General features: G+C 48.2%; 5 protein-coding genes and 1 long non-coding RNA gene across 17 annotated transcripts in view; 4 read left to right on the top strand and 2 right to left on the bottom strand.

Annotated features, from left to right (window-relative positions):
- The window catches only part of ASPSCR1 (ASPSCR1 tether for SLC2A4, UBX domain containing), a 33,628-nt gene extending 31,559 nt beyond the window's left edge, over nt 1-2,069 (top strand). For 2 of the 8 annotated variants that reach the window (XR_001524421.3, XM_015645370.3), the window contains 2 exons: nt 69-244; nt 1,606-2,069. Coding sequence is in view for 6 of the 8 variants with exons in the window: in XM_015645370.3 (XP_015500856.1) it covers nt 69-244; nt 1,606-1,619 (190 nt within the window). In the remaining 2 variants the exon portion in view is untranslated. Of the gene's footprint in view, nt 1-68; nt 893-1,088; nt 1,150-1,605 lie in introns of those variants that run through there. The other 6 variants (XM_033518583.1, XM_033518584.1, XM_015645368.3 and 3 more) reach the window with 5 other exon arrangements.
- A 3,049-nt stretch (nt 2,070-5,118) lies between these two features.
- Nucleotides 5,119-6,530, bottom strand: CENPX (centromere protein X). Its single transcript, XM_015645404.2, has 5 exons — nt 6,439-6,530; nt 6,304-6,355; nt 6,174-6,227; nt 5,815-5,903; nt 5,119-5,680 (listed from the first exon to the last, which is right to left on the bottom strand). Exons 1-5 carry the CDS (start codon nt 6,475-6,477, stop codon nt 5,666-5,668), a joined length of 249 nt encoding a protein of 82 aa, XP_015500890.1. The 5' UTR covers nt 6,478-6,530; the 3' UTR covers nt 5,119-5,665.
- A 48-nt stretch (nt 6,531-6,578) lies between these two features.
- On the top strand, nt 6,579-17,808 carry LRRC45 (leucine rich repeat containing 45). 4 transcript variants are annotated; one of them, XM_015645363.1, is made up of 18 exons: nt 6,579-6,819; nt 7,322-7,383; nt 8,245-8,315; nt 8,637-8,815; nt 9,515-9,643; nt 10,234-10,346; nt 10,881-10,939; nt 11,060-11,137; nt 12,086-12,221; nt 12,506-12,583; nt 12,765-12,876; nt 13,046-13,116; nt 13,985-14,077; nt 14,676-14,768; nt 15,626-15,799; nt 15,892-16,039; nt 16,424-16,663; nt 17,083-17,808. In XM_015645363.1, exons 1-17 carry the CDS (start codon nt 6,594-6,596, stop codon nt 16,618-16,620), a joined length of 2,019 nt encoding a protein of 672 aa, XP_015500849.1. In that variant the 5' UTR covers nt 6,579-6,593; the 3' UTR covers nt 16,621-16,663; nt 17,083-17,808. The 4 variants fall into 4 exon arrangements, with proteins under 4 accessions (XP_015500849.1, XP_015500853.2, XP_015500848.1 ...); XM_015645367.2 differs by having other exon boundaries at nt 15,629-15,799; nt 16,424-17,808; XM_015645362.1 differs by having other exon boundaries at nt 16,424-17,808.
- Nucleotides 17,809-18,334: 526 nt separating this feature from the next.
- On the top strand, nt 18,335-23,917 carry RAC3 (Rac family small GTPase 3). Of its 2 annotated transcripts, none has more exons than XM_015645401.3 (6): nt 18,335-18,458; nt 20,922-20,993; nt 21,268-21,385; nt 22,018-22,080; nt 22,558-22,717; nt 22,828-23,917. In XM_015645401.3, exons 1-6 carry the CDS (start codon nt 18,424-18,426, stop codon nt 22,956-22,958), a joined length of 579 nt encoding a protein of 192 aa, XP_015500887.1. In that variant the 5' UTR covers nt 18,335-18,423; the 3' UTR covers nt 22,959-23,917. The 2 variants fall into 2 exon arrangements, with proteins under 2 accessions (XP_015500887.1, XP_015500886.2); XM_015645400.3 differs by having other exon boundaries at nt 18,409-18,437.
- On the bottom strand, nt 23,914-27,371 carry DCXR (dicarbonyl and L-xylulose reductase). The gene is made up of 8 exons (XM_015645399.2): nt 27,266-27,371; nt 27,103-27,200; nt 26,847-27,001; nt 25,530-25,572; nt 25,103-25,202; nt 24,877-24,941; nt 24,668-24,785; nt 23,914-24,206 (listed from the first exon to the last, which is right to left on the bottom strand). The coding sequence occupies exons 1-8, from the start codon at nt 27,321-27,323 to the stop codon at nt 24,103-24,105; spliced, it is 741 nt and encodes a 246-aa protein (XP_015500885.1). The 5' UTR covers nt 27,324-27,371; the 3' UTR covers nt 23,914-24,102.
- LOC117245245 lies at nt 24,187-26,278 on the top strand. The gene is made up of 2 exons (XR_004499715.1): nt 24,187-24,296; nt 25,290-26,278. It is a non-coding gene; the product is annotated as an uncharacterized LOC117245245 (long non-coding RNA).
- Nucleotides 27,372-27,559: the final 188 nt, after the last annotated feature.

Raw genomic sequence — 27,559 nt, 5'->3', positions numbered from 1 at the left:
CAGGGGGCTATTATGAAAAATGAAGCTTAATTCTACTTGCTTGTTTCCTTTCTCCGATGTTTGTCCAGATCACTAGTTCCTTCTGCTTCATCAGCTTTAGCATCAGTGGCTCCATCCCTGTCTGAACCAGAAGTGAGAAGTGAAAAAAAGACCACTGAGCAGCCAGAAGCAGCCAGCACCCAGGGAGCTCCGCAAGTGTTTAGAAAGGCCCCTGGGAAAATACCCAAATGGCTGAAGCTTCCAGGTATCAGTGAATCATGGGAGAGCTCTGCTCATTCTGAGCTGCCCCAAAAGGCAGCCTCCTCTCTGCCAAACCTGTTGGATATTGACGGTATTGTTACAGATGTTGGCTTGTGCTTGCAGGACATTTGGTTCACCACTTGTCATTCACAAATTTGTTGGTGATTTGAACCTCAGCCTTCACTGGAGAAGTATCTGAATGCAGATTCTGAGCATTGGGAAGTCTGATGCTTAATCCATATTCTTGTAGCATTTTTAACTGTGTTCTGAGCTTGTTGTGCTAAGCTCTTATCTCTGCCAGTGTAGTTCAAATATTAATAGGCAGGATATTCTGCATACCAAGGGCCCATGTAATCTGTTAAATCTCTGGCATAACTTTCCTTTTGCTGCTGCAGTCTGTTTTAGTACTTCTGCTTCTCTTGAATTTTATAGTTGGTCATCCTTTTTTTAATCTTCACTGCACAGCAGTAGGGGTTTTCCATCATTCACATTGTAACCAAGTGTCCATTATGATTATTTTTCTTGTATTATCCTGATCGGAAAACTGTGGCCTTGTTTTTAGTCCCAGAACAAATGGCTTATGTGTGTATTTTAGATGAGAATTTATACAGAATATGAAGTAATTATAAAAAGAATTACTTTTTATTGGCAATATTTGCTTTTTGATGCGGGGGAAAGACAAGGGGAGTGGTGGGGAGAGGAAGCAAAAGAAAGGGGGGAAAAAAGAAAAGACATTCAGTCTGTTCCCTTAAGGGCAGCGAGTCTAGCAATTCTGATATGGAGTGATCTGGTTAATAGTGCCAAATGTTAACTTCAAGGATGAGAATTTTAGTATTTGTTTCTGGAAGACAGGGCGAGGCTATCAGCTCCAGCAAGCAGAGGGGAAGGTGCAAAGGCTGCGAACAGTGGGTCAGTGTCTTTCCCTTCTGTGGCTGGTCTGGTTTAGATTGGTGTTGAGATGCTGATGTGGTGGGAAACAGGATCTTCACTGTTTCCCATTTCCAGTATGTTTGAAGCATTGCACTTGAAATAGTTTTCTTTTCCAGGATTATCTGGATAAAGTACAAAATATCATCTCACCTACCTCTGCAGGTTTTCCATTTAACAGCTGTTATGGAAGGTTAATTATATGCCCTAAGCTGCATGTTAATAACATGAAGGATTATTAGGATAAGAAGAAGTTCCCTGCTCCAAAAGTAGTGATGTATTTACCATTCCATCTCCCCAAGTGCTCTCTTGGGGTCCCCAATGCTGCCTGAGCACAGCAGTAACCAGAATCCTCAACCACCAGATCAGAGTTACTGAGAAATGAGTAAGTGATAATTACATGTTAAGTGTTTTAATGGTGCTATGTTTATTTCGTAGGTGGAACGAGATGAAGCATCCTGGGCTGCTGGATCACTGAGCTGTCAGCTGTGCCCTTTTCTCTACAAACTTAGTAAGAATGTGCAAAATGTCTTGGTGGCCCTGGAGAGATCTAATCTGTATGAACATTAGTTATAAAAAGAGAGTGGCTATTTGAGATACCAGTTCCACCTGGTGGTACCTGTTTGTGGTCTGTGTAACTAGAGAAGCAAGGTTAGAGGTTAAATTTAAGGTTTCTTGCATGCAAATATAAGAGTAGAGAATTAAGGGGGGCATGATACCTATATACTTTCTGCAAAGGACCTTGTTTCTATCCATATTTTTAAATTCAAATCCTCTCACTTCCACCTTCAGAGATCACTTGAGTCTAGCTGCCTGTTTATCTGTTCAGCTGCTTGATTGTCTAGCAGCAAGATACAATCTGGTTCAGCTTTACCTGTAATTAAATGGTGCCTAGAACAAGACTTCTCTCTGCCTCTTAGTGATTAGGGTTAGTACTGCTGATAATTCTGGACATAGATGGCTGGAGAATGAAGAGGAAGCATTTAAGTTACTTAAACCATTTCAGATCAGTGAACTTACCTGTGAAGCACTTGGGCTGCTGCACTCAGGTTGTGTTCGGTTGCCCAAAATTTGTTAGCAAGCGACACAGGTGTCTGTTCATGGAATGCCTGTTGAGCTTGTTTCTGCCCTGAGCTCTAGTTTTATTTTCAGTGTGTATAATTGCCATCAGTAATTAGTTACAGCAAGGGAAAAACCACCCAGTTAAAGAGTCTCTTCAAATGACAGTTGATGGGTGGCCTGAGTATTCCCAGGGCATGGTAGCTGTGCTCTGCACTGCAGTAAATGTACAGGGAAAAGGCCCAGTCCAGATCTTTTTCTCCTGCAGATGCTGTGGGGGGGATGAATATTGGTTAGAATTGCCCTTACACTGGAGATGAACTCTGTAGTGCCATGACAGTCATGGTGTTGGCCTTTTTTGAAGTCTTCTCCATGGATCAGTGATCTGTGGAGAGCTGGGGTTCCATGGTACAGTAATACCATGTTTCCCATTTTCCTTATTTCCTCCCTGCACTACGTGTGCATCTGCACAATTTGTAGTTGTAATAAAGCAGAGTGCTCACGGGGGCCCTTTTGGTCGGTCCCTTTGATAGCTTCTTGCCCTGGCACTTGGTGTGTCTGTCAGTTCACAGGAACCTGCTTTCTTTTCAATAGGCCTGTCATGCCTCATTCCCTTCCCCCCAGTTTTTTCAACAAAGCAAAACGGAACTTTGTACCATCTGAATGAACTTCAAAGTGGCTAGAAAGGGCACCCTGGGTTCCTGGCACTTGTCATTGTCTCCCTGCCTGGCCAACATTTCCCTTCAGGTCTAATTACTTCCAAATGCTCACAGAATGCTTTGAAGAAACTTGGAGGGAGGGGGAGGCATGAAAGAAAGGTAGAAGAGGGAGATTCAAAGCAGAAGGAGCACAGAATGCTTTACCAGGAAGGTTGATTGATGTCTTATATGACACCCAAACATAAACAGGGAACGTGTGCGGCCACTGGCAGCAGGAATGCAAGAGCACTGTGTGCAGCTCCTGTCCCAAATCCTCCCTGTGGAAAGCAAGCCCTTCTGCCACTCGATAGGCTATAAAAGACATACCACAGCAAACCAAAAAACCAGTCAAATAATATTTAAAGTTTATTACTGTTTAGTGGATTAAGTGAGCCTACGCTGCATAGGACTGTTGATCTCTTGGTTCAAGTGCTGTATCAGGCTTATTCATGTTACACAAATCAGAGGCAGGCCAGTAGCTGGAGCTGCCTTGCTGAACTTATGCAGGATATCTGTGGGGAAACGAGGAGCCATTGCTAATGACAGGTGGTGAAATACTTCTGCTGGTGTTTTTGGTTTCCAGGATTAGAATATGCAGAAGCAGTGTGGTTGGGAGGAAGTTGCAGTGTGCCTTCAGATGTGCTAGTCCTTGTTTTTTGAAGAGCACAGGTGACATCAAATAGTACAATCTGCTTAACTGATTTGCTTAGCTGTTGTAATTATGTCAGCTTTTGTAAAGGGTTAGCACTACAAGTATCCCCTGCAAGTACATGACATGGCAAAACAGGTTTAGGGACACAAGCAGCAATATCAGTATTCCTGGGGTGGTTTCATGGCTTAAGTGTAGGGGTTTTACACTGCTGACCGTGTTCCCTCAGGCAGTTCTACCCATGCTTGTCCCTTGTGTAATTTAGCTGTGCATCAAATCCAGTTCAACCACAAGAATGAAAAATTGCTACCTTCAACAGCTAGACAAGAGGTGTTACTCCCTTTCCTGATACAAAGAGTTAATTTTAGCTGCTGCTGCTATTCAATTGCTGCTTTACTGTGAACATCCACATCAGCAGTTCTCTGTGTGTCAGGGAAGGGAACTTGAGCATTTTTAGGGCAGCAACTTCGGGACTGCTGTTTCGGTAGCAGTCAGAAGAGTGGAAGCAGAGATGAGGATCTGAAATCTGGAAAAGGCAAGGAAGTAGGAATAAATTCTTTAAGGGGGACAGGACACCCCCACATTTAAAACAGAGGGCTCTTCACTAAGGTACTTGCTACAAGGATTCCTGCCCTGCCAAAGAATAGCACCTGCAGATACCTGATGAACTGGTTTTGTTTCAGTACCACTGCTGCTATAGTAGCTGAACTCATCCCTGGGGTTTTAGGGCAGTCAAAGGTAGTATCACTTTTTTTTTTGGTTGTTTTTCTGGGTTTTTTTGCTATTGCCTTTTTTTTACCAGTGGTTGTGGGGCTGAAGGCTGAACTAGGTCAGTTCCTTCATTGTATGTGTTGTACAGCTGAACAGTTGTCTCACTGAGAAGCTGCAGTGCTGAGGGCTGGGTACTGCCACCACAATGTGTATTAAAACTACAGGTTTTGTGAGGTTTCCAAGTGCTTGGTGTCCTGAGGGATGACCCAAATAGCTCCTAGCTCAAAGTGCACAGTGAGCCCCTCTGAGCTTCTGCCTGTCACAGCTGTAGCTGTGAAAAAGACTGCTCACTACTGCTGATCCTGCAGTAAGTCAGCAAGCAGGCAGGCCCGGGAGAGAAAGCTCTTTTCTGTGCAGCCAGCCATGCATTTTCCAGCAAAGCCAGCTGGGTTCTGCGAGTCCTGCCCACATGTGTAAGGTTTCTTATTTCACAGTGAGCCCCCCTGCTGCCAGAGGGGCCAGGCTGTCCCGTGATGTGGGATTCTCACACATGCTGTTTGTTATTTTGTCCTTTTTTCCTTTCGTCCTACAAAGATTTAGGGAAGAGGGTGGGTGAGGGGAAGACTCTGCAAGTCTTTGAAGCAACTTGACTTTTGATGATGAATTGCAGCAAAGAGCCTACATAAGGAAGGGAAACTTGTTTTCAACTTACTGATGTCTCTTTGTGAGAACAAATTTATAGCGGGGGGAGCAGCCTCTGAGGGAAATACTGAATGGTTAAATGGTTTCAAGCATTCTTTGATGTCACAGCCCTGGAGAAATACTGGAAGGTAGTGAGAGACAGACACTGTTTATTTATAAAATAAAGATCAGTTACCTGCTCTTGGCAAGAGCCTGTGCCTAAGCTCCTGTTAATGACCTATTCATTGGAAAGGCTTGGAGCTGCACCTGGAGTTGCTGTTACAGCTGCCTGCTTGAAGCAATGAGAGCCTGAAGGTTGGATGATATTTCCAGCCATTAAATCTTCCCATGCACCTCTGTGAAGCAGCACCTCTTTCTTACATTTCACACATCTGAGAATGCAACAGCATCTTACCATGTTGTGAAATACAGACCTCTATTACAGGAGTGAGGCAGCAAGATGGAAACCAGCTATGCACTCAGCTAAACAAAATATAAGCCTGTGGCAGCTTCTTCTCAAAAATATTATCGACAGCATCGTTGCTTTGGGCTCTGTTGTGCTTGGTAAAGGTGAGAGGAAACAGAAGCAAAATGGCAGAGAGAGAAAAAGTTGAGACTTTCTCGTAGAGTGTCTCTGAGGCAGAGACATGAGTCAGGTCAGGACTGTCTGCTGACAGGTGACCTGTGCTTCAGGAGGCCTCTAGAAATCCAGAAGCTGTAAGGAAAAAGCAGCAAGCAAGTCAGGACAGAGGCTGGGATTACAAAACAACTCCCAAAAGGTGAGGATTAGGCTGTTTCAGCTCATATCCTCACCCTGCACCCATGCAGTTCAGGCGCACAGTTACATACCAGCTGTGGCAACACTTTCTCCAGCTGCTCAGTGTCCACCTTCTTCAGGTCCTCTGCCTGAGCCTGCCGAGCTGCCCGTGCCGCCGCTTCTGCAGCCCAAGCGAACGAAAGGGAAGGTCAGGGAGAGGGGGCTGGGAGCTGTCACTTGCTAGTCTCGTCCGGGGCGCCGGGCGGGTGTCCTGGGAGGAGGGGGTGATCCAGCGCCCCGGATGAGTCGGGGCAGCTGGGCCAGGACTCCAAGTGCGCAGGAGGCAGCGGAGCTGAGGCACGACAGAAGCCGAAGGTTGGCCCAGGTGCCCGGGGAGGAGGCGGGAGCCCATCGCTCTACGGCCGGGGCCGGGGTGGCCCTGCGCGCTCACCTCGGACAAAGACCTTCAGCAACTCGGCCAGCAGCAGCTGCGCGTCGGCGTTAACTGCAACGACACGGCGCTTAGGGACGGGGGAGCTCGACCCGCCCGGACCCGCCCGCCGCTCCCGCCGCCTCGGTACCTCGGGTCCTTCCGTCTCGGAAATGGAGGCGGAGAAGCCGATCCACGGTTTCCTGCGCGGAGAGAGGAACGGATAAGCGGGGCCGGGGCCGGGGCCGCCGCTCGGGGTAGCGGCCCGCGCCCGGAGCAGCCGCACCTTCCTGAAGCCGTCGGCGCGGCCGCCCCGCTCCTCCATGGCGCGCGTGCCGGGGCCCGCCTCCCGGGGGCGCGCGGCGGCGGGAACGCGCGTCAGGGAGCGCTTCCGGGGGGAAACGCGCACGTCAAGGAGAAGTTCCGGGGCGGAACGCGGCCATGGAGCGCTTCGGGCAGGAGTACGCGCGGCTTTGCGCGGCGGCGGGCGCGGCCCCGCAGGAGGCCGTGCTGCGGCGCCTGCGGGAGCCCGACGGGCTGCGGGGCCGCCTGGACCTGGCGGCGCAGAGCCTGTCGCTGCAGACATGCAGCGCGCTGGGCCGGCTGCTGCCCGGCGCTGCGCCCTTCGCCGCGCTGGCGCTCGGCGACTGCGGCTTGAGCGAGGAAGGTGCGCGCGAGCCCCTCAGGCTGTCCCGGCGGGCCCGCTCTCCCTCCCTTGGCGGGCGAGGCGCGGCGCTGGGCCCGGAGGTCGCTCGTACCGGACGCCGGCGAAGGCGCCCAGCCCGTGACCGTGCGGGGGGTGGCGCAGCCCTCGGGCCCTCCTGCGGCCGCGGGGGCAGCTCTGCTTTCCTTGGCCGTGGACTGACGGGACACTTCGCTGGCTGAGGTGGCCGGCACTAAGTGAGGCCAGTACATCCCTGTCCGCAGAGCCTCGCCAGACGTGGGCTTTTTTCAGGGTTTTTTGTCCGGTAGATGTGTAAGCCGACATGTCTCTGTCCGGACACATTTTTGAGAATGTATAAGCAGTCTCCTGCCATGAAAGCTCAGGGTCGCGCTTTCCAACAGCGGTAGCAGTTTACCAAGTAATTTGTTTATCGCTGGGATGATATGCTGCCGGTTTAGGCAGAGGGTTTTGCAGATGAAATAAACAGCTCTTTTTTTCTGCTCAGGTGTAAGACTTTTGTTGCATGGTCTTTGCGCCAACACCACAATCAAAACTTTGGATCTGAAGGTGAGTCTGTTTGAATAGAATTTAGAGTGTTCTGTGGTGGAGAAGGAAAAAGGAGCACAGGCTTAATCAGAAATAGACAGGACAGTCCTGGTGCAGGATTGTTCAACAAGATGCATACTTCTGTAAGCTTTTTGTTCTCATGTGACTCATTCCTTGACTTGTTAATACCATGTCACAATTTTCTGAAGTTACTCTGCAGATTATCCATTTTTATTCAGTTACCCTATTTTGATAAGTTATTGCTATTTGCCTTTTGTCAATTGCTGCTCAGGCAGATGAGGCATATGTAGGCTTTTTGGGGGATTCCTCTATTGATCAATGAGTTACTAGCTGTTCTGCTTGTGTTTCTGTCTTTTGACTAGCCTGGGCTTTGAACTAAGCATATGCCTTCAGATGTGATTGTCTCTCTACTGAGAGTGACTTTCTATCTGCATTTCTCTGGCACACAGCTATTCCCTTGAATTTACCATCACAAACAGCATCACAGTCACAAACTGCATCATAACTTTCTTTCTCATTTGTGCTAGTGTTAACAAAGCCCTTCTTAATGAAGTGTGTTAAAATAGTTACAGTTATCTAGAATTGCTGTTTTCTGTCCCATTGTGGCCCATGCTTGTTCTGTGCTATTTTGTGATTTTTGCAAGCTCTCAGTCATGGTGCCTTCATAAGAGCAGTGGTGCATATGGATCCACTGTTCCTCCAAGGTTTTTCATTTTGTGGAGGGCAATCAAGCAAATGTTGATTGGACCATCTTTGCCTGACTGCAATTGGCATTACAGCTGGGATGCATCTGGTGGTGTTTGTGGTCAAGGTGGACTGGGACAGGCTTAGTCTACTGATCACCTGGGGCTTCTGTTTCAGGGAAATAACCTGCGAACCATGGGAGCTGAGGCTTTGGGAAAACTCCTTAGGCAGAACAAATCCATTAGGAGGTAAAAAAATACATCTACCTCTCTTTGTACTATTCTTGCTGGATGCAGCACGACATTTGAAAAGGGTTGAGGGTGTTTTTCATTGGGATAGGAGGAATGACAAGCAGTGCAATTTCTTGTAAGGGGTGGGACAGGCAAAAAGCATGAAAACTGGAGGTGCTCTTTTGGAGGATGCTGGGCCCTGGCAGCGTCCTGTTCTCTAAAACCGAGCCCACTCACAGAGCTGGGTGTTTGACCGTGTATGCCAGGATTTGTGCATCGATCAAGTTCATGCCGCTGTCCATTTACTCCACAAACACCAATCCTGTCTGATTTCCCTAGCCTAACCTTAGAATGGAACAGCCTCGGCATGTGGGAGGAGGGCTTCTCCTTTTTCTGCCAAGGACTGAGAGCAAACAACTTTCTTCAGCGTCTGGATCTGCGCAATAACCAGATTAACCATCAAGGGGCTGGAGAGCTGGCCATGGCACTGACACAAAATACCAGCCTTCAGGAGCTGGGTAAGGGTTCTTTGTCCACATATGCATATAGGCATGCAAACATACATGTATCTTCAGGTTTCTTGCCTCAGTTTCTTCCAACTGGTCGGTGTCATTCCCAATTCTTGTCAGTCTGGAGTGCTTTGCTGGCTTTGTGCAGGGAGAGGTCACAACCCCATGGCCTTTGGAGAATGGGAACTGAAATGGGAATCTCTGGAACCAAACCTGCAGATGAAGAATTGTGTTTTTTGAGCAGAACAGTCTTTAGTGGAGGAGGAAGTGTTTTCATTCCTTTTTGTGGTTGCAGTTGGCATGCCTCGTGACAGACTCTTGATACTTTAATTCGCACTCGCTTTGTCCATGTTCTGTGGAATTTTGCTGTAATTTCCTTCAGGAGAATGTGGCTTTTGTTGCCAATTCTTTCTTATCCACAGGTTCTGTCTGTGGAAGGAAAGCTCGTGAGAGCCAAATGTGAGACGTAGACTTCTGTCATGACATCCTGCAGTTTACTAAAGATTTATTCTTGCCTTTACTGCTTTGTCACTTTCTCTTCCTCTCATTCATCTTGAAAGGGGCCAGAGTAGTCACCTGTGTTTGTGCTAAGGCTATCTGAGATTAGTTAACTGTGCTTGCAGATACATAAAGAGCATGGGTTCTCTTGAGCCCTGCATTTTTCAGCAGATGTGTGACTACCATGGTGAAAGTTTGCTTTCTGTGTAGATTTGCGATGGAATAACATTGGGCTTCTGGGCGGCCGAGCTTTGCTGAACTGCTTGCAAAGCAACAAGACCCTGAAGAAGCTTGAGCTGGCGGGGAACAATGTTCCTGGTGACATCCTGAAAGCTGTGGGTAAGTATAATGTGTGTACAGTAATGAATCACTTAACTCCTTTCCCAGCTCAGCACCTGGGGGATATAGGGCACCTGCTGCTCTCTAGAAAGAGAGCTAACCCTCTTTCCCTCCCTTTCTCAATAGCATTTCCACAATGCCCCGTGTCACCGCTTCTTGTCCTTTAGTGAGAGCTAGTCAAGTAGAAAGTGTCACTTTCACCAGCAAAAGCAAAAAAATAATTTGGATTGTGTTATTAGAGATTGCTGTGCCATGTGAATGTGGGAGAACTTGATACTTTTGCTCATAGTTTGCCTCTGATGAGCCAAGTTTTTATGTGGCTTACGCAGCCCATCCTGTCCTGCCCACAGCAGAGTTGAACAGTTTTCCTTAGGCTGGGGTGTTGATTACCCCTAGACACTGCTCTCTTTGATCCCATCCCACCTTGTGATGTAAGGTGGGACTCTCTCTGCATGGGCCAGCCTGAGAAGGGCAACTGTCCTGGTGCTTCTGATAGCCAGTGGTCATCCTGAGTGCTGTCTCTTCCAGCAGTGCTTGTTATTCTCTTGCTTTAGAAACTTGTGCATGTTGTCTTGCTCTCTCTGCATCAGAACAAGCCTTGGATCACAACCAAGACCGTGAGGCTATCTTGAGTGAGGCGCAGAACCAAGTGGACATCCTCAGCAAGGAGGTTTTGAGTCTGAAAGATGAGAAGAACAAACAGGTCAGCAGATGTTGGCAGTTCAAATGGGGTGACTAGGATCCTTTGCTTTCCCTTGAGGTCCCCTCAGATCACTCAGTGGCAGTATTATTATGCACCTGAAGTTGCATGTGCATTTTTGTGGCCAGGCACACAGCATCATTTAGTACATTGGGTCTGTCCTCTGAGCTAGGTTGCCTAGGAATCAAGTAACAGTGTGAGTATGGACACATCCCTGCTGAACATATTCACTCTGGGTTCTGGAGGAGCTTTAGTTATTTGTGGTTTTGTTTATTTTGCAATCAGTTTGATATTTTCCAGATGGTGTAAACCTAGAGATCTGACATCTTAGGGTTTCCATCTGACACCTTAGGATGCAGAGTCCCTGTAGCTGATGACCTTATTCAGACGTGCTGATAAACCAATCAAAGTTCCAGTTTGTTTCCAGTAGAGTGGCTTGACGTGTCTTCAGCTGTTGTTGGGAAGATAAGGATGAGAAATGTAAAGGTTTGTCACTGATGCAGTTCCTTTTCTCACTGAATTTTGCCTTGCTCACAGTTCATGGATTTTGTGAATACTGTAGACAAGCAGAAAGCAGAAAGAGCCAGGAGTGAGAAGTGAGTTAGATTTCTAAATGTTTTCTGCTCTTTGATGGGAGAATTGAGCACTCTCCATTTCCTGGCAGAAATTACCCACCTTTTTTTTATTTCCTTTTTTTCCCCTTCCCAAATATGCAGAATGTCTGCGGCACGAGTCAGCCAGCTGCAAGAAGCATTGGATGAGCAGTACTCCATTATGAATTCACTGAAAACCAAGTATGGAGGAAGAAAATCTTTGTCTTCCCACTGTTTGCACTGTTTAAGAAGTGCCGAGCAGAGCTTCTAAGAAGGGGGATAATCTTGTAGGGTAGCTGGATTACTATTTTGGTTAGTTCTGCAGTAATATCCAAAGTTACAGTCAGATCAAGTCTTTGAGTTTGCCATACTAGATACTTAGACTGCTTTTAAGTAAAATTACAGTGCATTGGTGTAAGAGCAAGTGAATTACAGAGGGTGGGAAGAAAGAAAAAGGATTGTGCAGGTGGGATGGGGGCATGTTCCTTGCATGGTTTACAGCCTTGCAGGAATCTCTGCCTTCTTCCCCTAGCAGCTGACTGCGTTCTCTGGAAACTGCTGCAGGTATGGAGGAGCCTGGCTTGGGAACAGTGAGGAAGAGGTGGTCAAAAGAAGTGCTAGGTTATGCAGAGCCATATGCACATGGCTGTGGTTTGACTTCAAACACTGCTGAGCCTGCCTAGTTTAGTTTTGCCAGGTAAAGGCAGTGTTATTATGCCATGCAGTGATGTGGACATGTCTGTCTTGGACAGAACAAGCAAATTGCTTCTGCTACCCATGTTTAAAATCCTCTCTCTTTAATTTCAAACAGCTTTGCAGTGACATAAAATAGCCAGCTGTGTTCTGTGGGAGCAGGCAAATCCTGGAGGAGTCTAGGCAGGGAAAATGGCTCATGGAAGACAATGCAGAGCAAATGCAATGGGCACCAGAACACTGGGCCCTGAGAAGTCCCAAGTCACTGCAGATGCTGCTGCATACAGAAGTCAGTGGTGTCCTTTCCCTGGAAGCAAAAAATGCTTCATTTAGGTAGTCTGATTTCATCTACTGCAAGATGGACATTAGCACCTTGTACCAGGTGGCATAGAGAGCTGGCTGCAGTGTCTGCCTTGGAAAAGGCTCTTTTCTTTAAAAAGACTCTTTTCTTTATAGGCTGCAGATGACTGAAGCTGCCCTGGCTCTGTCTGAGCAGCGGGTGCACAGCTTGGGAGAGCTTCTGCATGCCATGAAACAGGAACAAAACTCTGTTGCTGACTGCCACTTCAGAGAGCTCCAGCAACAAAAGCAGGTGAGCTGGATAAGTCCTAGTTATGTTTGAGAGCAGGGCTATAGGTCATAACTGGTTTGTGTACATTTGGGGGATGCTGGATGCAATAGGGAAGCATGATTTTTACCCTGGCCGGGTTAAAGCCACCGTGACAAAAAATCTTGTGTGAATTAGATAGTTGCCTGGTGTGGAGAGGAGCCCTTGTGTTTACGGTGTACATTTGATTTAGCCAAGTAAGATGTTGGTTGGCATAGGCTGGTAATGCAAGAACTAGGGGGAGTTTTTAATTTTGGTTCTGTTTGCAGGAAGGTGCCGATCGGGAAGGCAAGCTTATGCATGACTTGTCTGCTGCCAGTGAGAAAAATCTGCTGTTGAGAAACCAGGTAAACAGGAAACCAGGAAACCAAGTCCAGGTCTGAGAAGTGGCACTTGAACATGTATAACGTCTGCTCCATACGTATGGTCTCTATTTTGATCATTGGTTGGGTGTCTCTTCATTGTCCTGTACAGCAAACTTTCTCTGCTAATAGGAAAAGCCTTTGTGGTGGTATTTTCCTTATGTAGGTGGATGAGCTGGAGAGGAAGTGCAAAGTTCAGCAGGATCAGCTGTTCCAGGTGAAACAAGACTTGACCAACACAACAGCAGAGCTGAAGCTGCGGGCTGTGGAGGCTGAAGGTGAGTGGAGGAGTAGAAACAGCTTGTGGACACCTGTGGTTGGGATCATTGTTCCTGAATCAACAGCACAGGCAGCCAAGGAGAAAGGGTTGGCAGAGAGTGAAAAAGGATGGATTCAGCTGTGTGGCAGGAATGCCAGAATTGTGATATGCCTGCTTTTAATCTGCAGAACGTCTGGAAATGGAGAAGAGAAGATTTAAACAAAGCCTTGAGGACATGGAATCCCTTCGGGTAAAAGAGGTACGGATGAGGTTTCTGCAGCATCCTGGTTAGTCATTCTTTGGTCCTGACAGACATCACCACTGGAGGTCATTGTTTGCTGTCATGTGTTCTTAAAAAAGTTAGTGGGCTCAGATTTATTGTGGGAATAATGGGCCATTTCTTCAAGCAAAGCCTGATTGAACAGATCACAAGACTTTCTACGAGCTAGTAAGATTTCCTAGGTTTCAAGAGTATGAGCCAGAGTGGTATGTGATGCTACAAGAGATGCTGGCCTTTTTGTTGGTCTGTGCACAGAGGTAATTACAAATAAGGAATATTTTCCTGCTTCTGAAATAAATACATTTTAATGTTTTAATTGCTTATAGACAAGCAGTCCTTTATTGGGGCTCAGTATGCTAGTTCCTTCTCTGTTACGTTTCAAAGGGGTTGTGTCTGCGTGTGGACAGGCCAACAAGACTACAAACAATTGTCTTTGTAGTGTTTCCTGAGGTTTGAAATCTCTCCAAAATAAAATTATTCTAATAGATTTCTCTGAAGATATTGGAATCTTTTAAGAAAAGACACAGGCCAGAAAGGTTTTACCAAGATTACAGCTGGAAAATGAATCTGTTGTGTTTTGTACCACTTGACAATGAGAGCTTGGAGCTTACCTTCCTTGTGGCCTGGGAAGGATCTCTGTCTAAAAATTCCCAGTTTCTAGAGGACAGATTCTCTCTGCATTACAGTTTCTTAGTGGAATTCAGAGAGAGGCAGGAAATTTCTTTGCTGGTAGGCGGGTCATTGAGAGGATGCTTCACTGTTGTGATGAGTAGCCTTGCTGCTTGCTGAGCCTGGAGATAGGAATGGTTTTCTGTCACTTGCTTGAATGGTTTCTGCTGCTGTGCAGGTGGATCGTATGACACAGCACATGGAGGCCAGTGAACGTTCCATGCACAACAGGATCCAGAGGCTGGAGGCCATCAGGATATCTCTGGAGGAGGTGAGAGAAAGGCACGTTTGAACACTCATATAGCTGTGCACAGAGAAGGCTTCCAGGAAAGCGTTATGGAGTCTCCCACTGCAGACCTTTGTAAAGGCTGTTATGTGCTGTAAGAAGGAACAGAAAAGAGCAATATACCAGCTAAATTTATTTTAATTCTTTGGAATAAGGAAGAAGATTCCAAAGAGAAGCTTGTAAATTCAGATTGGACAAAAATAAGGATTCCATTGAACATGGTTAGAGTCTTACTAAGATATGACTTCACGGGTTTCTCATGTTGTCACAAGTAGTGTAGCATGTTTATCCATATCTATTTCCCCAGCTACATCCAGCACTGCTCTTTTGTATTCCCTTGTTTTGGAAAGCTTTAACCAATACTTGTCCTCATATAACTGAAATTCACATTGAATTATTATTGAAGATAGCAGTCTTGAAGTGAGGAAAGGTTTGTCATCTTTGTTTGCTTTTGCTGCCCCTGAGTGAGAAGGAGAGCTGTGACATATTGGAGCCTGTGACTGGAAGCTGCTACTGTTTCCTGGTCAGTGTTGCAGCAATGCAGCTTCTCTGTCTGGAATAATTTTCCATGTTTCTGTGGCAGGAGCTGAGCCAGGTCAAAGCAGCTGCACTAACTGAGCGAGGACAGGCAGAGGAGGAGTTAGTAAAGGTCCGGAGTCAAGCACGCTTGGAGGAGGTAAGGACAAGACCTGCCTGTGGGCCTGCCCCTGTGGGAAGGAAGTGGTTTGGCTGCCTAGTCTGTGTTTTAGTTTTGGGGAGCTGCTAAGTAACTCCTGTCTGGGTTTCATTGACCCAGAAACGGTGTGATTTCTGACAAAGGAGCCCTGAAAAGTCTAATTTGAATTGTCTTCAGTAGTAACAGAACTGATGAGGGTATGGCCATGGCAGATTTAGTTTAAGTTGCCAACCTCTGAAGCCAACAGCCAGATGTTGATCCTTCTTTTCAATGGCTACTTTCATGGAGTGCTCCTGTTTCTCTGAACTCTGAGAAATTTCTTCAGGTGGTTACTGCTGCTAGATAAATAAAATCACAGTTGTATTGAATCTGTGAAAATGGCAATGAAGTTAATATCCTGTGAAAGAGAACAAGGGATGAGGAAAATACACAAAAATCATTAGAATATTTACTTATTTGTAACATCACAAAAGAAAATGCTTCACTGAGTTACAGACATAGAAATCTGATGTGTGGGACCCAGCAGTTGCTTAGCTGCGTGCAGTGGTGCTGCAGAGCCATTTGAGCTATGGAGGAAGTGAAGGCAGAGCATTGGTTGCGAACACTGGCAGTGACATTGGTGCATCTGCCAAGGAGCTGTGTTTCTCAGCTGAGTGTTTCAGTCTCTGTCAAGGTCCCCCCTGGCAAGAGGAAGCAGCTTGAAGTCACTCCTGAGTGCAAGGAGCAGGGCTGTGTCCTCTGCTTGTCAGTGCCAGTTGACTCAATAAAGGGTTCACTGTATTAGGAACAAAGAGGGGATAATCTCTTCACAGGAATGAAGTGGGACTTGAATTTTCATTTTCCTTTGTGCCTTACAGCAGCAACGAGTAGAACACCTGGAAGAGAAGCTGCGTCTGATGACTGAGTCAAGGGATGAAGCTCAGAACTGCTGCCTTAAACAAAAAGAAATGGTTGCTGAGGCCCAGGCCAAAGCCAAACAGCTGACCCTATATGCTGATGGACTCAGGAGGAGGCTGGATGAACTTCAGCAGGTAGTTAGGACTGGAGCAGAGATAGTTACCACAGGGCCAGAACAAGTTGCTGAAGTTTTTTGGTTGTTCATGGATTTGTCTTTGTGTGTCAGGACCTGGACAGTAAAGAGGAGGAGAAAGTGACAGAGCTAAATAAGGTGAAAGTGGAATTACAGGAGCAGATTGGGCACCTAGAGGCTGAACGTGCAGCCCAGGATGGGCTGAGAGAGAAGATTGCAGCTCTGGAAAGACAGCTGAGAGGTGATGGGTCCTTTCATGCTTCTGAAATGGTATTGCTGAGTTACCCCGCACTGGGCCTGGAACTGAGCTGTGCTTGCAGGTAGCGACAGCAAGTGTTTCTTGCCTGTGTGTACACCTATGAGTTGTACTCTTCATCCATGTGTATTTAGTGTCTTCATTTTATAGAGACCAAGACACAGATGACCACGGAAAGCTGTACAGCAAGCAAAGTGTTTGGATTTCCAGTCCCATGAAGTGTGCATGCTGTCTGTGCAAAACCTCTCATGTTGTCTCATGCAGCTCCTTTTGTGTGCCTATTGACCATAGCACTTCCATCACCTTTGGCCTGTTCTTATTTATTCTAGTGATACCTTGATTTTCTTTACTAATGCTGCTTTTTCACAGCCCTATCCAGTAATCACCGTGAAGCACTGCTGGACAAGGAGGGTGAGATCTCACTGCTGCTGGAGAAGCTGAGAATGAAGGAGGCTGAGATCTCCAGGGTGAGAGAAGAGGAAACCCAGCGAGCAAGTTTCTTGCAGAGTGCCATCATGTCATATGTGCAGGGATCTTGCTTGGGAACCCACAGTTCCAGGAAGTGAGAGCGTGGCTTAAAGGATCCAAATACCTGCTGTCAGGGAAAGGGTGAGCTACTCAGATACAACTCCTTCTTAAATGGGACAGTTTTGTCAGAGTGTGGTGACGCTAGGGCTCACAAAGCTTGCTGTTCAGAAGTCTTCCTCCTGACAGTGTGAAGGAGAGGAGGAAACAACCATCCAGGCTTGTGGCTCTGAGTCCTTGATGGTCCCTTGGAGTCCCCTCCCCTGCACTGTCACAGCCTGTTTGTTCAGGGGGTTACTGGTTACTGGGGGGCAGCTTGTATGTTCCCAGGCAGGGTCCTGCTGCAGCATTTGTTTGGTTACCAGGACTGTTCACAGAGAAAAGTGAGAAAAAGTGACAGGAGTGTTTACATTTTCCTGTGGGCTGGAGCAATTTGCCTTGCTAATAGGATCCTGAAACTGCTTGAAACACCAGATATTATCCACCTGTGCTTTTTCACCCAGTGTTTACAGAGAGAAGCAGAGTCTGATGGAGCCCTCTCTGGCTTGGTTACCCTCCCTGCTGTGGCTCTGGCTGTATTGGTGGGCAGTAGATACACATTCAGCATACATAGAAGCAGCTGTGCCAAGAGGCTTTGGGTAAAGTGCTGTCCATGTCCTTGTGGGACAGCTGGGCTTTGGCAGTGGTTCTACTTGTACAGCAATGAGTGGCAAGGTAAGGGTGAATGGGCTGTCAACATCTGTGCTTCTTCACTGTGAACTGCAGCCCTTAGGTGAAGATGTTGTGGCCAGTACTGCTACAGGATTTAGTTTCACTATGGCAAATGGCAAAACTGTTCTCCTGGCTTCTCACATTCCTAGAACTGAGTACTGTGGCCTTAAACTGGAGAGGAGCGATGCTTCTGGTGTGACACTGGGAAGTTGCTTCTCAGAGCACAGAGGGGAGAAGGAAGTTCCTCTCTTGACAGCGCAAGTCCTTGCATGACCTGGAGAAAGGGAAAGGCTACAAGAGTCTGAATTGGAGGGAGCAGGAGCTGTTGTCAGGCCAGCTGTATTGAGCCTTGAGGGAGTTCTTATGTGAGTCTGGGGTGGGAATGTATCTTAGAGTACATATTTTAAGAGACACCTGGAAAATGAAAGTTTCTGTGTGGACTGGTTGCTTTGTGGTTATGATTTTTTTATATTGGCTTTTGCTCTGCTTAATAAAGAACTTTTGCATTTTGTCATTGACACTGGACACTTTGGCTGATGTGGAGGGTGGGGCCTTCTGCTGTGTTACTCTCCTGAAGACCCTATCAGCCTGTCCTGGAGCTAAAAGGCTGTTACAGGTGGATAACATGGGGATAGTTTTGGTTCTGGACTAATATAAAAGCAAAGAAGCTGGGAAGGTGTTCCCTAGTCATAAGGAAGAGAACCTGTGGCAGTAGCTACTTTGTGGCTGCTGGGCAGCACTGCAGACTTGCAGGTAAGGGAAAAGTAAAGCCTGTTCTTTTCAGGCCGGGCCACTACTGTGGACACCTGGCAGGCTAACTTGGGGACCGGGAGGAAGCCAAAAGCCGTCTTGCAGAAGGATTTTTGCTACTCCATCTTTGTTCTTCAGCAGCTCTGGGCAGATGACAGCGAACTGTGCAGCTTTCAAAGCTTTGTCCTTGAGCCGGTGGGCCCCAATGCGGTAAACGGCCCGAGCAGCACTCGCCACTTGTCTGCCCCAGCGCCCGCGGCGGAGCCGCATCTGGTCCCTGGAGAGCGGCGGGAGACGCGGGCCTGGCCCCGGGCCCGGCCCCGCCCCGCCCCGCCCCGCGGGCGGTCAGTGCGGCGCAGTCGCGGCGCCGCCATCGCGGGCAGATGCAGGCGATCAAGTGTGTGGTGGTGGGCGACGGGTGAGTGCGGGAGGGGCCGCTCCGGCCCCGCAGCCCCGCACCGAACGGGCCCGGCGGCGCCGAGGGAAGGAGGGAGGGCTGGCCCGGGCCTGTGTCCCGGGAGAGCTGCTCCGCCGGCGGGAGGCCCCGCGCCGGGCGGCGAGGCTCGGTCCGGCCTGGAGCCACGGGAGCCTGGCTCGGGTGGGGCGGGGCCGGGGGCGGCGGCAGCGGCAGCGGGAGCGGGAGCGGGAGCGGGAGCGGGAGCGGGGGGAGATCGGGGCCTCGCCGCGGCCTTGCAGGACCCTGCCCCGCTCCTTTCATAGTTCGTGAACTTGGGTGCTGCCTGGGTAGCAAACGCAAGCTTCTCTTGGGTTTTACGTTTGCCTCCTTGTTGTTTTATTTAGGTGCCGTTTTTCACTGTACCTGCTTTATTCCTGACAGAGTTCTTCCAAAAATCTCGATGTTCGCAGGTCTCATATGTCGTTCTGTTGATTGTTCCGAGGTGAAATGGGTTGCTCTTTATGATTTCACCATGTGCTCCTTGTCACCCTTTTTGTTTTCTTCTTTAGGCTCTTCCTAAATGCCTTTTTTTTGGGAAGACATTTGCCTGCAAGATGCAGGCATGCACTAGATTTATGCTTCTTTGTAACTTTCCTAGCTCATCCTGCATATTTTTCCTCACAATTCAGTTTACTTTTCTGATTCACCTCGGCAAGAACAGAGCTGAGGTACTCAGACCTAAATGTGACCTGGTCTTAGGCAGGGACTAGACTTCTCCTTTCTCGTGCATGCCACCCCCTCAAATACACATTTGCGGTGAGGCCTTCCTCAAGAAGGGAGTAGGAGAAAGCACAGCCTTATTGCAGAGGGGAGAGGAATGACTGGGAGCTGAGGATGTTGAAAATGGAATTCAGCTGAAGGTTTGCTGTCTTGTGTTTTGCCTTAAGACCAAACCAACAGTGCAGACTAAAAGAAATTTGAATCATATAGATACACAGTTTTTTGTGAATTGCAAGCTTCCCTGTTTGGTGGGAAAGTGAAGTCACAGTTCAGGAGTATCAGGAAAATTAATCCACAAACACCAGAGGTTTATGTCCAAAAAGGAGACAGATGAGTCCTTTTACTTTATTTGAATAAAGGGAGAGGTCATGGGGCATTCCCCTGGGGTCTCAAATTTTTGGAGGGCACAGCCTCCTTTTTACCCTAATTTCCTGGCTGCTTGTCCCTTTTCTCTTTCCCCATAGGCTGAGGTACTTGAGAGGTACAGGCTTCCCGGAACCACCCCCCCAGCGCATAATCCCTACTTAACTCTTAATTTGTAGAATTCGTGGTGCTTCCTCAGTGCCTCTTTCATCTTTCAATGGAATTCATCTCATTGTTTATGTTATCTCTCAGTGATAGTTTCATCTTATCAGCAGACCCACAGCTTGTTTGTAAAGACAAACCTGTCATTCCTCTCAGGAGCAAAGTTGGACCAGTGTAGTGGTTCGTGACAAAACCTCTCTTCTCAGAACAAAGGGACCTAATCCAGAGGAAAAGTTGTAATACTGGTTAATTGTCTCTGTGCTTTCTGTCATCCTGGTGTGTGCAGGGGACTGTCAACTCTTCCTCTCTTCTGACATCTATCTTATGTCAGTCTGGTTGCAGAATTGGATAGGGGATACCACTGGATACCCATTTCTGCTAGCTATTCACCTTCACCCAGGCACCTCACAGCCAGCTTTCTCTGGCACTGGCAATCTTTCTCTGGAAGGCTGGCTGCGGTTCACAACTTTCTCCATTATAAGGAGGTGGCTCACACTGATGGTACTCCTCCGTTCTTACAGTGAAGCTCCATTAGGAAATGTACAGGACTGGTTAAGTTCATGTGCCTGTGCTCTTGCCAGCCAGGTCTGGCCTGGCCCCTGCCAGCTGTGCCACTGCTGGGCTGACCAATCCCACCAACCTCGAGCAAAGCCCTGAGCTGGTATTTTTATCCTTCGCTAATCTTTTTCCAAACTGACAGTGGTCAATTCTGAAGTCCATTTTTGTTTATGAATACTTATTTTTTCCCCCTTTGTGTTTACTGATACTGAATTCCTGTATCTGAGGAGCTTGCAGAATTCTGCATTGTTGCATGTTTTTTAACCTCACTGTTTATCCATTTTGCTAAATTACTATGCATCTGTTGAGCCCAGCACACAGCCCTAATTCATTCCCTCTCTTGGTTCATGGAAAAACTGTATTTTGACTGATGTCTTGCTAAGGCCTGAATGGGTAGGGGAGTAGCAGAGAGCAGGGTTAGGAAGCACTCAGTCAAGGTGCACCTTCTGAGTTCAGGTTGTGTCCGTGACAACTAGGGAATTCCAGCCTGCAACAGGTTTGTTTTCTCACATGGTAACTTTTTACCTAACCATGTGTTTTTGGTGGGGGAAGGGTGAGTTTTACTGCCTTAGTGCTCCATCCCATGCCCTTCTTTATGCTTGTTGCTCTTACCCTCTGCAGAGCTGTTGGGAAAACCTGCTTGCTTATCAGTTACACCACAAATGCCTTTCCTGGAGAATACATTCCCACCGTGTAAGTAATGGTCTTGGGCTTCAGTTGCTTTTTGATCTGTATGCATGTGTGTGTAAAAGTTGGGTTTGTATGAGAGGAGGGGAGGTGGCTGTGGCAAATGAGACTGTGAACTTGGCAGGTAAGGATGGTGCTGTGGCTGTGTGTGTGAGGAAGGCAGATTGTCCCCACTGTAACTGTGCTGCAGTATCTTCCTGATTCACTGCCCCTTTGAATTCCATATAGAGATGTGAAGGTCACTACAAAATTGTCACTGATGGGAACTCCTCATTGGCAGGTTTGATAATTATTCTGCCAATGTGATGGTAGATGGAAAGCCAGTGAACCTGGGCCTCTGGGATACAGCAGGGCAAGAAGACTATGACCGACTGCGTCCTCTTTCCTATCCGCAGACGGTGAGTGTTGGGCTTGGACTGGCTTGTGACTGCTCCCTCTCAGAGAAGGGGAGGCTCCCGAGGACAGGCATGCTTCTTTCCCTTGAGGAAAGTCTGAGTTCCTGGAGCTACACCCATAATTCTCGTTGCTTAAGTATCACAACTGATTTTCTCCTAAGAGATTGTCCTGTTCTAGTCTCTTCTTTACAATGGTCTTTGAAGAGTTATGGGTGCCTCAGGGAGGTTTAAGTAAAAAGAAATGCTGTAGGGCTGCTGTGCAGCATAGTCAGTTCCATATTCCCATTCTCTCTCAGCAGGACAGATCCCCATTGGGCTGCCCTAGGAGTGTTTCTGGGTGTAGCAGTTCCTAAGCAGCTGTGCTGGTGGTGAAGCCCTTAGCGCTGTTTAGATGTTTGAGGCCTCAGGCGCTTAACATGCAGAGCCCAGCATTGTGAAAGATGATGTAATCATGCACTCAAGGTCCATTCCTTCCCTCTCTGAATTAGTTTAACACCCTTAATGGGGAAGAATTTCTTCAAGCCACAGCAGTCCTTGCTTGTGGGAGAAGATTGTCCTTTCTCAGGCTCCCTCTGCAGCCTCCCTTCACTCTAGCTGTATCTTTCTGCACAGCTGACCCTCTTGTTTCTGCACAGGATGTTTTCTTGATCTGCTTCTCCCTTGTGAGTCCAGCCTCCTTTGAGAATGTCAGAGCTAAGGTAAAGTATTCTCCTCCTGGGTGAAACAGTAGAGGGGAAAGAAACAGTGATGCTCCCTGCCCCACCCAGCACCACACCTACAAGCCCAAAACTTCAAGGAGTAATGTTTTGGTGAGGGAAAGTCACAGTCTGCAGGTTTTAAGTGGGGCCTGCTTTTTGCTTATGACTTCTTTGGCTAAGTTACTGCCTTTCTGAATCTGTGTTTTAAGATAAGGGATATCTTAGAAGCTAAAATACAGTTAAGGGAAACATTGGGTGCAGAGTTGGCTAGCAATATCTGTCAGGATTCTGTGTCTTGGTGCCTTTATTATTACATCTGCACCAGTCTCTTTTTGCAGAGAACATTAGAACTGTAGGAAGCAGTATCCTGTTCGGGTGTTGCCATCATGAACCTCTTCATTCTCAATAGTAGCAATTCATCCTCATGGTTATGGCCATTCATATAACTACTTTTCTTATCATGCCTTTCTGTTTCAGTGGTACCCTGAAGTCCGACACCATTGCCCAAATACACCTATTATCCTGGTGGGCACCAAGCTGGACTTGAGGGATGATAAGGACACCATTGAAAGGTTACGTGATAAGAAACTGGCCCCCATCACCTATCCCCAAGGCTTGGCCATGGCTCGGGAGATCGGTGAGTCTCATGAGCAGGCAGATACCGGTGGCACTGAACTTTGTGAGTGGGTGAGGGACAGTGCACGGTGGTGGTACTGGAGTGGTTGAGCTGGAGCTCTCTTTCCCCAGGGTCGGTAAAGTACCTCGAATGCTCTGCCCTGACACAGCGGGGCTTGAAGACGGTGTTTGATGAAGCCATCCGGGCTGTGCTCTGCCCACCACCTGTGAAGAAGCCTGGCAAAAAGTGTACCATGTTTTGAGGGCTGTGGCCTAGGTGTTGGCTCAGCATGCTGTCATCCCTCTGACAGATTGCATATTAAGCTGGGTGTTTCTGAAGGGGGCTGGGATGTGTAGGGCCCTTCATCATGTACGAAGTCAGTGTTTTTTAAATGTCTCTTTGATTTAACGTCAGTGTTGATGTGAAGGGGCAGTGGGGACAGGAGACCAGCTGGGGACTATACAGCCCCCAGGGGAGGTACAGTGGGGAAGGCAGGGTAGCTCCTTCAGGCAACAAGCTGTTTTGGCTCTCCTGAACTCGGAGTGGAAAGGGCTGAGACATCCATCCTGTTCTGGAAACACCTATTTTCAACCTGCAGGTGAACATCCTGGTGGGAGTGGGGAGGGAGCTTATTTCAGTGGTGCTGAAAGACAAGAATACCTGGGAGGGTGGTAAGGCCTCCTTGCCCAGCCTGCTGTGGCTAACAGTTAACAAACTGGTGCTCTAGCAAAATGTTCCTGAGACTGTTAAAGAAATCCTAACCAGCCCTGGAAGGGGTCAAAGTAAATGAGAAGCTGAAAAATCAATCATTAGGTGCTTTATTGGGTACTAGCCAAACTCTGTGAGTGAAACAGCTCTGTGCAATCAATGCATTTGCCTTTTTGTGTGTGCACACCCTAGGACAGCATGGTGCTGCTCCCCCCCATTAGTCTTTAGCAGGGCCTCCCCCCAGAATCCAGTCTCTGCAGAGCAGGGCTGGGGTTGTTGCCTCTATTTTTTTTTTTTTTCCCTACTAAAGACAACAAAAGCAGCAATGAGGAGTCTGCTAACTTCTTTCCCTTCCCACTGAAAATGCAGACAGACTGTGGATTTGGATGGAACAGGGAGAGCTTCTGAAGGGTTGTGGGGGGGGAACAGGGTTGGAAGAAAGGTCCAGTTTCTAATCATCATGTAGAGTGACAAGATAAAACCTTATTTGGTGCAATAAACATTCTCCATGAAGGTGTATGTGAGCTTTATTATATATTATATATATATTGCAAAGCTGATTTTTCTGCCTCACTTCTAATACAGTCTTCAGCCCTGCTGCCCCTCCAGCAGGAAGTCTGTCATTGTTTTCTATCCAATTTACATCTAGGCGGTATTCATATGAAAATTGAGGACAGGTGTGAAATGCAGGTGTCATCTTAGGAGACAAGGAAGCCCCCGTCAATCATCAGTGAGCTGCCAGTTGTCATAGCACTCTTGTCACTCAGCAGGAAGAGAATGCTGTTCACCACATCATCCACCTCTACAATCAAACACAGAGAACATCTGATACCCACCTCAACTTGTACCAGAAAAACAAGCACCTAAAAAGGTCTGCCTTTGACCTCTACAGGTAATGAGAGCTGGAAAGAGTTTCTGTCTTCAAACTGTGCTTGATGAAGTGTCTGGGACAGTGTGGCTGAGAGCTGGACATCAAAGTGTCCTTGTGATCAAATGGTGCTTAGGTCACAGCAAACACTCAGTCAGATTTATGAGCAACAGAGTTAAGTTCATTTCACTTGTCCCAAGATGAGAAGGCTGTAGAAAAAGAGGAGGGTTGTCTCACCCTGTCCTGATCAAATACTGCAGCAGTTCAGCCAAAAGGCATTCAACAGAGCTGTCGCTTTGCCCAAAAGTCAGCAACTTCTGGCTATGATGTCAGTGAGAAGGAAGGCTTGGAGGAAACACGAGAGCGCAGCCTGGAGCCATACCTACATCACTGACCTGCAAACTTTCCCAGGGGAATCCGATTAATCATGGCAGCAGATTTCTGAGGGTCACTCCAGTTAATTCTCCCCATGTCAGTCATAACCACAGTGGGGTTCACAGTGTTCACCCTAATCTGGGACCAGGAGCAAAAAAACAATGTAAACCCAGCTGCTGTGGTTGTGCTCAGGTTCAGCTTTCACACTTTTCTCTCACAGACTCCTTACCTTGTGGGGTCCCAGTTCCATTGCCATTACTTTGCTCAGCATATCCAAAGCACTTTTTGTGGAACCTTTAAGAGAAGGGGAGAAGAGGAAGCACATAGCTGCATAGCACCTATTGTGGAACACATGGGTACTTCGCTGCCCAAAACTGGCAGCCAGCAGCTTGGTGACTGTGGGTCTCCAGCTGCTCAAAACCGAGAAGGGCAGTGCTGAAGCTGCACACACTTACAATAAACAGCGTGATCCCTCAGCGCACGCTTCGATGCCTGGCTGGAGACATTCACAATAGCCCCTGGCACCCCCTCTGCAATCATCTGCCGAGCAACTATCTGGGAGGGGGGAGGAGAGAAAAAAAAAAAAAAAAAAAAGAGGAAGGCCAGAATCCTAACAAGATAAATCATTATTTCACTCCATAGGAATCTTGCTGGGCTATTATGGTAGACCAAAGAACAAAAACGTCTGGAGGAAGGAAGTCCTTACTGCCTCCTGCTTACAAGAGTCAAAGCAAGAGTGTGAAGGGGTTGTATATGTAGTTTATCTGATTGACTTTGGACTGCAGTCCTTTCTGCCCCCACAGTGGGCACATACCCCTGCTAGGTACCACAATTTAGTCACTACTATTCACGGAGGGAGCTGCAGTGACAATTCTTCCTCACCTGGGAAACATGAAGCACAGCTCCAAAATTCACATCAAGAGACCTACAAATAAATCAAATTTAAGTTACGGAGTGGTTGTAGCCCAGCCCAGGGAGCTGTTTTGGGAGCCAGCAGAGGACAAGTGGCGCTGGTCTCTTGGCAACACTGGTGATACTCGAGGGCATGGACAGAAATGCCAAGTTGTCAGGTGAGCCAGAATGGTCAGGTGGGATCTCAGCAATGAACCAAACTGTCCACTGGCTGCAAGCCTGGCAGTGTGTGGGGAGGTGAAGGCAATCATCACATACATTTTTCACAGGACTCTGCTCTTACGCAGCCTAATGGAATTCCTCTGTCAAAGATTAAATAGAGCTCTGGGTCTCAGCCAGGGTAGATGACTCTTAGGTCAAGCAAACACTTCACACACATCTATAATGCAAAGCTGCTGTAAGGTGGGTAGAGGCAGCACTTCTATTTGCCAAAATGTGCTTCCTTTGTCTGGCTTCCACCTGCCAGTTCTGTAGAATGATCTCAGTAGAATCCATACAGTTTATGTTCTAGTCACAAACCTTTATTGCAGATTCTCAACACCCATTTTTAACAGAGGGACACAGCATGACCCATATTCTCAGAAGGACGTGGACTCAATATAGCCTGTATCCTAAAGCGTACTCACAACAAAGCTATGGAGCTTTTCAGAGAAAAAAGATGTCATGTTATTGTAGTTAGCAAATTTAATTTCCCACCATGACCATTTTTTACTTCCTTACCTGGCTTTGTGGTCTCTGTTTCTGAAATGTCTTAGTGCCAACTGCCTTTCAGTTTAACCAAGCTGGAACTAGACTGGAAGCTCTGAGTTTGATGAGCAGCAAAGCCACTCTCCTCCCATGCCAGTGGGATGGCAGGGGCACCCCACCATTCTGGAAGTGAAACTGCAGAATGTTCTGCAGGTTCTGACTACTTAGAAAGTGATGTAAGAGCCAGTGCTTTGGTTCCTTTTGCTGTTTAAGGCATGAAAGATGATGATGTAAAGAATGAAAAGACAGTGAAGAAAAAGGACATAGCAATAACAATCGACCAATACTGGTATTGCTAAAAGTGTGCAGGTCAGCCTATCTGGTGTTTCTATACCAGTTTCTGTCTGTGTTCTTTGCAGCTGCTTCTCCTCTAATAACACCCTTTTCTGGAAAGCTCTGCCGCCGTTTTTGACGTTCACAGCTTTGAGATTACTTGGCGGGCATCCTCGGCCCCAGAGCTCCCAGTGGAGCTGCGGCGCCGAGCGGCCGGGGCCGGGGCCGGGGCCGGGGCCGGGGCCGGGGCCGGGGCCGGGCACTCACCGCTGCAGGGCCGAGCGCGTCACCTCCAGGAAGGGCTGCAGCTCCGCCACGGCCGCGTTGTTAACCAGCAGCTCGAACGGCCCCGCAGCTCCCACCGCTGCCTCCACAGCCTCCCAGTCCGCCAGCTCCACGCAGAGGGTCTCGATGCCCGGGCACTGCGGCGAGGGCAGCAGTGGCAGGAAGCCGCAGGGAGCCCGGGGCCCCGCTGCGGGGTTACTGGGGCGGGGCAGGGCGGCAGGAGGAGGGGGTCCCGCACCTCCCGCGTCAGGCGCTCCAGGTCCGCCGCCGTTCGGCTCAGCGCGGTCACGCGGGCCCCGGCCCTGCTCAGCGCCACGGCCACGGCGCGACCGATCCCTGCGGGGCCACGGCGTCAGACTCGGCTCTGCCCGACCCCCGGCCCGGCCCCCGCCCGCCGTCACCTTTGCCGGCCCCAGTCACCAGGGCCCGCCGTCCGCGGAAGTCGAGATGCTGCTCCATGTTTCGGCTGGACTGTGGCCGGGGCGGGCCCGAGGCCGGGGCGGGGCGGCCCGAGAGGCCCAGCGAGCAGCGCGCCTTGACCCCGCGGCCGGCCCCAGGCTTATCCAGAAACACAGGCACACAAGGTGAAACTTCGTGGCTCTCACCCTTGACTGAAGTATCATTTGAACCAGCACAGAAAAACCAGGCGTTTTAGAGTCTGATGAAAAAGACCCGCCAGCTCTGCCCCTCCGAAG

This window comes from Parus major, chromosome 18 (genome assembly GCF_001522545.3).
Source record: "Parus major isolate Abel chromosome 18, Parus_major1.1, whole genome shotgun sequence".
NCBI classification, from domain to species: Eukaryota; Metazoa; Chordata; class Aves; order Passeriformes; family Paridae; genus Parus; species Parus major.
This window is presented reverse-complemented; position numbering and strand designations above follow the sequence as displayed.